The 13,268-nt window shown below is 36.6% G+C and overlaps 1 protein-coding gene across 1 annotated transcript in view; it reads left to right on the forward strand.

Moving 5' to 3' along the window:
* CTDP1 (CTD phosphatase subunit 1) overlaps positions 1 to 13,268 on the forward strand; it is a 52,018-nt gene that overhangs the window by 14,916 nt on the left and 23,834 nt on the right. The window contains exons 6-11 of the mRNA XM_072411558.1: positions 552 to 642; positions 1,780 to 1,946; positions 3,594 to 4,655; positions 6,933 to 7,074; positions 7,339 to 7,569; positions 11,789 to 11,957. Of these exons, the coding sequence (XP_072267659.1) occupies positions 552 to 642; positions 1,780 to 1,946; positions 3,594 to 4,655; positions 6,933 to 7,074; positions 7,339 to 7,569; positions 11,789 to 11,957 (1,862 nt within the window). The remainder of the gene's footprint in view (positions 1 to 551; positions 643 to 1,779; positions 1,947 to 3,593; positions 4,656 to 6,932; positions 7,075 to 7,338; positions 7,570 to 11,788; positions 11,958 to 13,268) is intronic.

Genomic DNA, 13,268 nt, shown 5'->3' on the forward strand with positions numbered 1-13,268 from the left:
TATTGGTTGTAATGTTACATTTTCATCAGTTCACACAGAGGAGAAAAAAAAAACATTTGAAATAAGAGCGGGATAAACAAACTGTCTCCAGTAATACCAAATCCAGCAGAGCTTTGCATAAGTGCTCCGAATGCTGAAGGTGCAGTCCACCATGTGCAGAGCTTAGCAGTGTTTAGTCTTCATAGCTACCTTTAGCGGCCTGGCATGACTTTCTCCATAGAAATGAATGGAACTGCAGTACTCATGCACAGAATGAAGGGGATGCTCCCGGAAACAGGGTTGTATTCCTCTAAATAGGACGACATACTGTTTTTAAGATACTGATCAGGAAGAAGACAAATAGTTGCACAAGGTAGACTGCGTTTCTGCACTTGGGGCAGGGGGCCCCTGAAGGACCACTTGAATCAAAGGTACATGTGTCACCTTGCTGTTTCCCACTATTGTTTTCTTATAGTATAAGATGCCACGTGCACCCACACTTACTGCCAGCTTTATGATTCTTTAGTGGACTATAGAAACTAAATAAATTTTTTTTTTCTTTTTCTTTGTAGGGTTTTTGGATCCAGAGAAGAAACTATTCTCTCATCGAATATTATCTCGTGATGAATGTATCGATCCATTTTCCAAAACAGGAAATCTTAGGTTTGTATTTGCTTCTTTATTAATTTATTACGTTTTTACTTTAATATCATTGCAAACAGTATGAAATGTATTTCAGATTGTTAATTTCAAAGTATAGTATTTTTTTGTTTTTTATTTTTACAAGAATATGTCTGTTACATACAGTAGGAATAGACTGGCAAAAGACTCAGTTTCCATAGTCTATAATTAATATTAGTGTATTTGTAGGCATTGTTTTTTTTGTTTTTTTTTACCTTCTTTAAAGCTTTTATTGCCATTTTTGTGCCCACTAAAGGGACAACACAAGCATTTGTACAAGTGACCATTGCTATAGGGAAAGAAGTAACAAGAAGTGCAAAATTAGTTGTCCCAGGAAGAATAAGTGTTGTCTTTCAGGGACAACTAAGAGGTGAAGTTGTATTGTCGCTTAAACAGAACATAAGTTGAAATGTCCTCAGTGCTACACACAGAGCCAACAAAATTTTTGGTTTTAATCCTTCTATACACTATGCAAAACTAAAGAAATGCCCACACAGCATAAAATACCCTTGGTTGGCTGTTTCAAAGACAGTAGGACTCTCAAGGTCAGAAAATGCAGTGTTGCAATAATATTAATCATATTTTTTTTGCTGTGTATCATTCCTGTCATTTTAAAATAGGTAGATATGTTTTAATTCCAGTTTTAGGTCAGCCCAAATTCCTGTGGGTTTTAATAGAGGATACAATACGAAAAGAACCTTACTTCATCTTTTGTTTTACCTATATCTTTTAAGAGTAGATATTTATTGGTACTTTTGTTTGTGCATCCAAAATGTTTTACAGCTGTTCTGCATACTACTTTATGAAAGGTTTTCACTTTCACCTTGCCAACTTAGCTTTGGCTGCCATGGTTGCAGTTCTACGCAAAAGGTTGTTTACAGATACTGGTAGCTCTGCAGAGGTGCTTGCAAGTTGCCATGGTAGCTGGAGGGAAAGGGTATCGGAGTATTGTGCCAACATCATGTCAAACTTTTTTTCTTTAAATACTGAATTCATTGCCTGAGAATTTCGAATTGTATTTGTAACCCTTTTGCATTGTTAGAATTGTTAGACATTTGGTTTAATTTTTATAGAAACATCTGTTTGTAATATTGTGATATTTTGGCATTTTCATCTTAGGAATCTTTTTCCTTGTGGGGATGCTATGGTTTGCATTATAGATGATCGAGAAGATGTGTGGAAATTTGCACCTAATTTAATTACAGTTAAAAAATATGTCTACTTTCAAGGGACAGGGGACATTAATGCCCCTCCCGGTTCCAAGGAGGCACAGATGAAAAACAGAGGTTAGTGACTAATCATTTAATTTATATAAAATACTGCTCTAGTATAAAGTACTAGTATTAACTGTAAATGTGGCAGCACAGTGGCTGAGAGGTTAGCACTCTAGCCTTTGCAGCACTGGGTCCCAGGTTTGAATCTTGGTCGGGACACTATTCTCTGTAGGTTCTCCCTGTGTTTGCATGGGTTTCCTCCGGGTACTCCAGTTTCATCCCAAATCCCAGAAACATGCAATTAGGTCTTAGACCTTGTAATGATATATGACTATGATTGGGCCATTAGAATGTGAGCCTCTTTGAGGGCCAATTAGTAATAGGACTGAGGACTTTGTAAAGCTCTGCATAATGTCTGCGCTAAATTAATAATGTAAAATCCAAGCATTTTTACACTATACATGTAAAGGGTTTTCTTTGTGTATGATCATTTTGTTGTGCCTTTCCATGCCTAATTTTGTAGAGGCACATGTAACAATGTGATACTGCAGAACTCAAAACCTTTTTTAAAAACCTCTTAGGTGTTAAGAATAGCAGAGGAGAAGCGTCATGTTGATCTTAGAAATAGCAGTTTTCAGACAATTTCTGCCTTGTCTGTTTTTATTCACAAAAATGTCTAGATTAATGGAAGACAACCTACCATCTACACAGCTCATTTTATAGAAATTGGTGGGCGATTTAGTTAATTAAATTGATCATCCTTGTAACCAAAATTTATTTGAAGATGCTACAGATTGTTTAAAACTCTACCAGGCACCTGGTATATACCGTGCACAGCAATTGCTGATATTCTTTGTGTTTTACTGAGCTGTATAGTAAGTTGGCACATTATAAATACTTAGGTGATTAATAAATAAATAAAATTGTATTAGTCTAGAGTTTATCCTTAAGAGACCCTGTCTGTTTGCCAGTGCAGTTAAAGTGTCTTTTATATAGCTTATAGTTTTTATATAGGTTTATATGGCTTATAACTAGCTTGCCAATTCTTCCTTGTTCCTTCTTTTTCTATTGCATCTGAGGAAACATTTTTTTTTTTTTTAAGACTGTTGTCCCCAACCTTTCTAACAGCAGGGCCTGGTAACCCAGAATAAAATTTTGCTGCGGCCTGTATATGTACAGCTTACACTACTCTACTGCTATTCTCAGCAGCTCGGCCTCCTGTCAGCACACTAGCTGAGAATATCAGAGTAGTGTATGAGAGCTGTGTCAGGTGGCAGAGCTGCTGGGAATGGCAGAGAAGTGTAAGCTTTACATTCATTGCTCTGCTGTCGCTAGCTTTAGAGCAGTGTAAGGAGTGCTTCTGCCTCCTGTCATTTGCAACCCATCCACCCCCCCCCAACTCACCAGCCATGAACCGCAACCAGTCCGCAGCCTAGGGGTCGAGGACCTCTGTTTTTAAGGTATTGGGTTCCATGTGACCACACCTGTGACACGTCACTTTATGAGATATCACCTCTCACTAACACTGCTGATATAAATGCAGTCTAGCACAAGGGAGCAAAGGAAAATTGACAGTAAGCACAGCCTGTTCATAAAATGTAGCTTTTCATTCTTAAATGTTTTTTTTGTTTTTGTTATGCTTTTCAATGTAGAAAACTATCATCACTTTCCTGTAACATTTTATATAACAAAAGGATATTTTTTTCTTTTCCTGTGTAGTAAGCTGTCCAAAATCTAGTACGGTGCAGCAGTCTGAACCATCCACACCGCTCTCTAGTCAGTCCAAAGACCTTCCTGTGGAAGAACAAAGCAATGGACTGGGTAAAGCGAAGAAGGAACTTAATGGTGATCCTCCAACTAATCCTCCTAAACAGGAATCTGATACTAGTGATGGATTACAAGAACAAGACTCTGTGTCAAGTCAGCATATTGACTGTGATTCTGGTGGCAAGGATTCAACACAGTTGACAGACGCTCAGCCACCTGTTGATCAGTCTGAAAGGACGATAGTTACTAAATCACTGGTAAAGACTGGGGCTGCAAAAGACTTAGATTTTGATCTCTCAAGTGATAGTGACTGTGAGACTGAAAGTAAAAAAATTCCATCTCCTTCTTCTTCCTCTGGGAGTGAAAATGAATGTAAAAGAAGCTGGAGAAAGTCTAAACATTTAGACCAGGAATCTGCAGTTTTACAAGAATCCTGCACAGTGGATTTACCTGAAAAACCGTGGACTGAGAACCATATTAGTAGTGAAAGATTGACATCTGAAGAAAAAGATAAACTGTCTGCAGAGGATATGGACGTACAGGGTGTGGATCAGGATGGCCTTTGTGACTTGGGTAATGGTTGTACAGACAGGAAAGAGATAGAAACAGAGTCCCAAAATAGTGAACAGTCTGGTATTACCGTAGGGGAATCATTAGATCAGAGTATGGAAGAGGATGATGATGACGATAGTGATGTAGATGAAGATGATCATTTAATTTACCTTGAGGAGATTCTAGTTAGGGTACACACAGACTACTATGCAAAGTACGATCGATTTATGAAGAAAGAGTTGGATGAAATTCCAGACATTCGTATGATAGTGCCAGAGCTGAAAAAAAAGGTTCTGGAAAATACAGTGATTGCTTTCAGTGGCCTTTATCCCACGAACTTTCCCATTGAGAGGACACGGGAATACTATCATGCTAGAGCTCTGGGCTCAAGGATTAGCAAACATCTGGTTTTAAATGAGGACACGCCGGACCGGGTGACGCACCTTGTTGCAGCAAGGGCAGGTAAGCAAGATACTGTTACCGAACTGACCTGCTTCATAGGGATGGCTTCAATTGCATTTCAGACACCTGACACTGACTTATATTCCTATTTGTAAAAGAAGGGCTATATTTGACATCTCATATACAAGATAGTTGGTTATATGATATATGGCTGTAGAAATAAATTCATTGCTGTGCACATTTTTTTTTCATTTTGTGAAATGAAATTTAATGCCTGCCTTTTATGCCTCTATACAGAAGCAAATATATCAAATACACAAATTCCTAATCTGATTGACATAGGTTTGAAAAGCCAGTGTACGGTATAGTACAATAGTCGTCAGACTGTGTAGTTCAGTGATCAAGATTTATAAACAAAACCGCCTTCCGATTAGGCTGTGTTGGAAGCAACTTTTCCTTGACTTGTGCTGCATGCTTGTTCTGAGACCAAAAAGTGAAACAAGAAATAAGCTAAACCGCAAAGGTGTCTATTTGACAGTTGTTCTTTTTAACATTAATTTGTTAATTTATGTAAATAAAACAAACTGGGGAGTGACTCTGCTGTTTTTTTTTTAAATGTTTTGTTTTACATTTCTTTCAACATATGTGAAAAGTCAAAATGGGACATTTTTTAAAAAATAAAGTAAGTAAAGTGGGGGAATGTTTTCACAGTGTAGCACTTACAGATTCCTGCTTGTACCTTGGGGTCTTCGAAACTATAGTGGGACCCACATAAGCTTATTTCTCAATTGTCCATCTGGAAGCATGGGTTGCTGTCCCTTACAGAATATTAGGTCACCAGACACAAAATACCAGTTAGTCCACCTCAAGGGGCTGTAATTTCAGACCAGCTCTGTTTTCTTTTACTTAAACCCACTGGTAGATTAAGGCCAGATTTTAGAAATATACAAAGAAATATACTGCAAACTGCAGTGTAAGAAACACAAATTTGGATAATGCAGATACACACTTTTTTAATGAATACTATTGTGTATAAAATGCACTACCAAAATACTGAGTTGATCACTCTCTTGATCCATTCTGCAATTTTTAAAAATATTTTATACATTATGGCAATAAATAAAATCACGTTTAAATGCACTCTGTGTTTCTCCTCCTTATCTTGACTCAGCCAATTGGGATTTTTCTGTGATGGTCCCACATAGTTGTGTTGGGAGACAACTTTTTTTTGAGCCATATCAGCTTAGCCTGGGAAGTCATTGCAGGAAGCTTTCCAGGTCCAAAGCATTGGCAGCTACATCTGCCTGACTTTGTGGCTAGGGCTTTTTTTTCTTTGCCTCGTATCCAATCCCCCTGTAGATGGCAATAAAAGCTTTGCTTCCATAGGGCAACATAAGATTTGCTCCCATAGGGCAACATAAGCTATGCTTCCCATTCTGGAAACACAATCACCTTCCCAATTGGTTTCTGTACCCATGTTTTGTGCTGTGTTTTTGAAAATGTTTGATTGGATAGTTTGAAAGCTTGCAAGCTAGAGCTTCCCAAATTTTAGGATGCCATGGCTGTCCTTTAGGCTCCTGCAGGCACTATTAGGTTCCCAATAATAATGCTCGTGTTCATTTACCAATGATTTTCTTCCTTGACAAAAAGGCACAAAATTAAAATACATTAAATAAAGTAACAAATGCATTTTTCTGCAATATACATTTAGAACACTGACAAATATCCGGTACCTAAATTGAAACTGCATGTAGATGAATGCTTTTGATTCCAAATGAAGCACATTTAGTTAGCAGAATTGATTCAGTTTTGTCTTCTAAAGTCTTACTAAATGTTCTATAGAAGATATTTACACACTGAAATTTAAAAATAGGTATGCTTATCTTGTGACCAGATAATAAACGCCCAATGTAAAATCGATGTGTGATTACGAAGGAGCCACGTTTGTCCTCAAAAAAAAAAAAAAAGATGAATTTGGTAATATTACCCTAAACAGTTAAAAGCAATCTTAACACTTCAAAATTGCAAAAAAAATCTTTCCCAAAAAAGTGTAAGAAATGTAACAAAAAAAATACCAGATGAAATAAAAGCACACATAGAGTTGAGGCAAACATTTTTCAAATTTTAGGTGGCAAGAGAAAAAAAAATGCATTATGTTAACATTCTGTGAAATATCATTTTTTAGCCCCGTCTAGTTTCAGCTTTTTTGTCTATTTCTGTATTTTGCCTTTAGTTCCACTTTTCAAATATTCATAGTGGATGTTTTGTCCCCTTTTTGGATAATCTGTTTGTTGTGTGATTTTTGTCTAGCATAAGCAATTATTATTTTGGTTCCAGGTACCGAAAAAGTCAGGCAAGCTCAGAATTGCAAACATCTCTATGTTGTGAACCCAGACTGGCTTTGGAGTTGCCTGGAGAGGTGGGAAAAGGTAGAAGAGCAGCTTTTTCCCTTAAAAGATGATTACTTAAAGTCTCAGAGGTATGCCTTTATTATTGTATGCATAAGAATTCATTTGTGCTAATGCAGCACAAATGATTTAATAGAGCGATATGAAATATCAGTGTTAGTCATGTGTTCCATCCTAAAGGACATTAAAGTATTATTACAGTTTTTTCCTTGCTTAATAAAACAGTGAATTCTGTGCCTCCAAATAGTTACCTCTCCCAGAGCAGTGAAAGAATCTTTCATTTTTTTTTTTTTTTTGATATTGTTTGTCTGAAACTTTTTATTTTCCTTGAACAGGTCACTTAGCCCCAACACCTTCCCAGACATTCATTCTGCATTTCAAACTCCACTCTATCACCCTACCCCTATTCACCCCAAGACCCAGCCAGGTCCAGATGTTCGACAGTATGACCCAGTCACTGGCAAGCTTATTCGAAAAGGATCACAGAGTTCCAGTCAGTCACCATACATTCAGTCACCTTGTCCGCCTCAAGGCCTAGCTGTGCACGGAGAACACTCTTCCTTCAGGTACAAGAAGCACTAATATTCTGCTGTATTTTTAAAGGCAGTGTAAATATATATTTTTTTTTGTATGTCTTACTTCTGATAACACATAGGATATTTTTTCTGTATTCTGAGTTGTTGTGTAAGTACCTGACCACCACACAGTGGTCTAGAGATCACAGTATGAATTCCTTGGGTTAGATCAGTCTGTTGTGGAAATCTGGGAGTATGCCATTTGGTAATTGTTTATTCTCAGTATATAATATGTGAAACGCATCACATGCTACTGATGTAGCATTATTTACAGTTGTATTTGTAACATTGTTCTTTGTTTCCAAAAATGAAAGAACTTGCATTTCCGCTACAGCAAATCAAAACTATTTTCTTGGACAGGATGTGGAAGGGGTACAACCTCTGTCAGTCATTTTGGGAGTTTTACTCACTTCCTGTAGGGTTACTGTAAGAGTTAACATTTTCTTTTCTTGGTAATAGACACACAAATGACAAGAAAAGTCTGACAGTTTACAACCCTTCCCCAATATGTTCAAAGCACAAAATAACATCCCAACTTCCCAGCAAAATGGAGTTCCCAGCACACTATTTTTACTTCTACCAGGTTAGAGTACATACAACTTTTACCACCAAAGGTTGTGAGAGCCATTTATATCTTTGTACCTAAAAGGTATTATTGGATGCTGTTCAATGCCTATTAGTTGACAGGCTGTAAACTGTGTAAGTTTCTAATTATAATAGTTTTCTTACATTGAAGCCAGTTTATATATGATACAGTTGATGCTAGGGTTGGGCCATAAGAAATTTGCTCAGATGCATCGAATATACCCTAGTTAGTGCCCAAACACTCTATCTGCAAGTAGCTAGCAGGTATCCATAAATCCCGAATGAATGGAGTCTGTATGATTGGATATATTTTCCCAATGTCTTTATTGTTTACCTACCTGAATATAGCCTTTATTTTATTGTTTAGGCTTCACATTACGACAATATTGATATATTTTATTTTACTAATAAAGTACATTCTCCTGTATCTTGTAACATGTTGGTGATAATAAAATATGTGTAACATGTATTAGTGTGTTTTATTGCTTTGTGTATCTTTCAAAGCGCTTTTTATCTATTAAGTAACAACCAAGTGTTTACAGTTTGTCATAGACCTTAATTTGAGGCAGGATTTGCTAGGACGTTATACCTGGACAGAAGTGATTTAAAACTTGACCCTATAGTGTGTATTCTCCATGTAACTAATTGTTTTTCTTCCATTAGACAAAAACTAATGTGCAAGTGACGGTTGCTTCCCAATATGTATTTGTATGTTCTCTCTATAAGCATTATCCTTGCTGAATGTTGAATGCAACTGACCAGTACTGCTTAAAGGGAGCTAGATAAAACAGGTTGCACAAGAACACTGCTATTGTAATGACACTTTATTGTTCCAAAGCCCTGTTTGGGACCTTTCTGTCTTTCAAGTTTTACCCAACAATTGGCTTAATTGCCTGGATTTTCCTTGTTGACGTGGCCTTGGTGAGCTCTGGTCTGGCATTTCCAACCAAAAGATAGGAAAGAGTGCCAGTGCAGGACAAAGCTGTTATTTGCAATGATCTTGACCTGACTTTCAAGGTGCCAAGATTACTACAGAACTAAGTGCAGACATAATATACTGTTTACCCTTTAATACCAAATCTTGTGTAAACCTATCTTGGTGTTAATTTTGCTCCTTTTGAATCATTTGAAATGAATTTGAAGTACAAGTCCTGTACCTCGTTTTTTTAATTATTCAACAATTTAAACAAATAGGATTGTAAGAGTAGTTGTACGTAGTTCAGTCCTATTTTATAGCAATTCAGGTTCTGTGCTTTGAGCAAAGTAAATAACCCCATTGAGAAAAAGGGGATCGGTTTACTGGGCAGAGGCGTTATTTAAACACCATCTCTTTGGTTTAGGGAAACCCTGGTGTTCCCTTCACAGAGTTTTCTATGTTCTGTATCTTGGGGTGTTTAAAAAGACTTGTTGTTCAGAAGTACTTCTAGTTAGCACAGGATTCATTAACCAGTGTGATTCTGTTTAATATGAGCAGCAATGTTGAATTAAAATTTGAAATTCCCACGGTGTCTTGGGAGATATTTTAGTTAAGTGTTTATACATGTTTGGGTTAGAATTTTCCTTTCATATTCTAATACATTTTATAAAATGAACTGACCTTTACTTGACTTCATCTTGCAGTTACACGTTACAGCAGCAAGGCAAATATTCCCAGTTATAGATGAATTGATAGGTATAACTATTTAGGTCACTGGTTCTAAGCCAGTGTAGTATTTTTTTTTTTTTTTTTTTTTTTTTTTAATTGGGAAGATTTAATGTTCATAAAGACATAGTTGTGACTGATATTTTATTTCACTGCCTTGAACTTTGTGGAATCAGTATGTCTAAACAAAAACAATTAGATAATAAATACTGAATAAGTCATTACATTTTGCTGCTCTTCTGAAGCACCTATAGATTACATACACGTTCCATCTCCCAATCTGTCCGTATTCACCACCTTTACTCTTATTCTGAGCCTGGAATCCTCCTATTTTGGGTATTGACTGGCAACCGATAACATGCTGTATATACATACAAGAATTACAATCTTCCAATAGCCAGAGAGTGAACGCTGTGCGTGCACCGGGATCTTTTTTTTTTTTTTTTTTTTTGGGGGGGGGGGGGTTAATTTGGTGGTTCCAGCATTGAAAGGGAGTTCATTGGAATAAAAGTTTAGGCATTGTTGATCCTAATTTATAGTGCAAGCAGTGAAGCTGTAATCCTTCTCTTTGCTTTACTGCTATGTGAGTTACTGACCTGGAACTAGTATATGTAAAACATACTCTCCCTGTAAATGAAATATACATTTCTGATAACTAGTATATGTAAAACATACTCTCCCTGTAAATGAAGTATACATTTCTAATAAAATGTCATTGTTGTTTTTTGGCAAACACTGTCGGTAGAGGCTGGTAGAACACAGATCAACACAGATTACCCTCTCGGTAAATCGGGAAAGTACTGGCTTTAAACGGTTCTTCATAGGAAAGTAAAACCTACTAGGAAGATTGTAGAGATGGATATAAGTATATATATATATATATATATATATATATGTACGTTGATGATTTACAAATCATAGTTTTGTTGAAAAGAGATAAAAAGCAATTGTTTTTTGAGAAAAAATAATTTAAAATTATCAAAACTTTGATCAGTTGATCATTAAGGTAAATGTAAATCCCAAATGTTTAACATTTTTGGGATTAGGAAAGGATTGCATGCTCTGTCCATTTTTCTCTCTACCAAGAAGATTTACCTCACTAATAGTCCTGGCAACTATTGTATCCAGTACAGAAAGTGTTTTCGAAGTTGACACGGAAAGAAAACATGTTGATGGAGAAACCTGTTCTGGTGAGATATCTCCATATTTTAAACAGATCACATTCTCTGCTGTGTCACTGCAACAAAAAGGGAAGTCTTCTCGCCCCTGTGAGGTGATAAAAAAAAAAAAAGGGTTAATTAGTCACCACTTTTATCTACTCTATCCAAAGCTAAAATGATTAGTTTGGCTTTACAGACTTTACAGGTGTTATTATTGTAGGACATAAACTGGCCTGTAGTATAGACTTGAACTCAAAAATTGAAGATGTCCTACGGTATAGAAAAACTCTACAAATGTAAATTGTGCTTTAGCAGCACCCTGAAAGATGTTTTGTATGGAATTCCATTTGACATGTATTTGTGCATTTTATGGTATGAGTATGTGTATAGGTACTGCTTTGCCTCATAGCTGTATATCTGCAGTACAAGATCACCTAATGCAGTGTGCCTGTGACTGCTTGTGAGATTTACCAATTGTACTACTTTGCTGAAGGCTTTGGCATGAGAAATAAATGCATTGTCTTTACCACGATGGCTACTTTCATGCAGAGACACAATGTACAAGGCATAAGTCAATAATGGGAAAACATTCTGCTACCACAAGTAATACTGGTGACAATTCATTTGCCCTCTGCCTGTCAAATATTTAACATTTGCCAAAGCAAAGATAGGATCAAGAAAATAACTATTTAGGTAGGTGATATGATAAAGAAAACACAACCATATGAAGTTGTGAAAGCAATTTGTTATAGTTGCAAAAAAACTTTCCTATGTACTGACATGTACATGTTAATTGACCAAGGTAACCCATTTTATTTCACAGAGTTGTTCAGCCCAACCAAGAACAATTGTTTGATGATGAAGAGCTGCCTGCAGCAGGTGCAGAGGAGGAACAGTCTGGTCCAGCACGAAGGAAGCGTCAGCCTAGCATGTCTGAAAGCATGCCCTTGTATACACTTTGCAAGGAAGACTTAGAAAGCATGGACAAAGAAGTAAGCTTAATCGTGCAAAATAACATATTAAATGCAGTAAAATTGCCTGTGTGTGTTGTTTGGGTAACTACAAACCATAATAGATCAACACCTTGAATTTAAAGTAACATCCTGCTTTAGGTTCTACATAACACATTTGAACATGCGATTGACTGCTGGAGTGTACATTGCCATAAGAAATCTATGCACACACATGCATTTTCATTTTACCAGTGTCACTGCTAGAACAGGGTTGCTACCCACATCTAGTTAACAATATTATTCAAATCTTTTCCTAACTGGTCATAATGGTCACTGACTGAATACTTGACTAAGCAATATTGCAAAAACTTCTAACTTTTGTTGTCAAGAGCACAAGTAAGACAAATTATTGTGTCTATGGGAAAATTAAAAAAAAAAACCACACATGATCTTTTCCTTGTAAGGAGTAGAGGTAGTCCCCGGGTTACATAGGATATAGGGATTGTAGGTTTGTTCTTAAGTTGAATTTGTATGCAAGTCGGAACAGGTACAATATTTTAATAAATGCAGTTAGGACAGATGTTCGTCTCAATATATTAATAGGCAGCGTGGTTTCAGTTAATGTATAAAATCCTCACTGTGAGCTGATCACAAACAAAGCAAAAAAAAAAATCTTCATGGAGCCTAGACAATAATTACCTTCTAGAGCAAGCTGTGCTTTGATATGCAAAAAAAACAGCTGCAGAGTTTTTCTTGGTCATTAAAGAGTTACAAGATGGTACAGATCAGCTCCACTATTAGGATCATCCACAACCTTGGCTGTGTTTAGCAAAAGATTTCTTTTGCAAGTCAAGGAAACCGCTCCCCTCCCCCCTCTGAAGCCTCCGCCCTACACACAAGCAAGCAGGGAATGCTTTATTCCAGACAATTTTCAGTTTGAGTGGGGAAGCATAAAAATTTGTCAAACTAAAAAAAAAATGTGTTATCCCTTTTAGCCTAATAAATTAGCCAGGTTTGTGACAAGTTTATTACTAATCGATATGTATGAAAAATAATAGACCTCTTCTAACTCATCCTCCCCTGACCTAACCTAACCCTTTTCCCAGATGGGGGGAGGGGGTTCTTGTGACAGAGAAAGTTGATTTAAGGTTCACCAATAATTCATACAGCAATAAATAGGAATACATTAAAAACACACACACAAAAAAAAAGCAATTATTTTGTAACCTGACTACTAATAGTAGTGGTCAGTAGGAACAATGTCTCTTACATTGCTTGCCAGTGGGATGAATCTCTTACAGATAGCCAATAAGATTATTGATGTGTGAGATAAACTGACCTAGGAGGCAC

Source organism: Pyxicephalus adspersus, chromosome 5 (assembly GCF_032062135.1).
Source record: "Pyxicephalus adspersus chromosome 5, UCB_Pads_2.0, whole genome shotgun sequence".
NCBI lineage: Eukaryota > Metazoa > Chordata > Amphibia > Anura > Pyxicephalidae > Pyxicephalus > Pyxicephalus adspersus.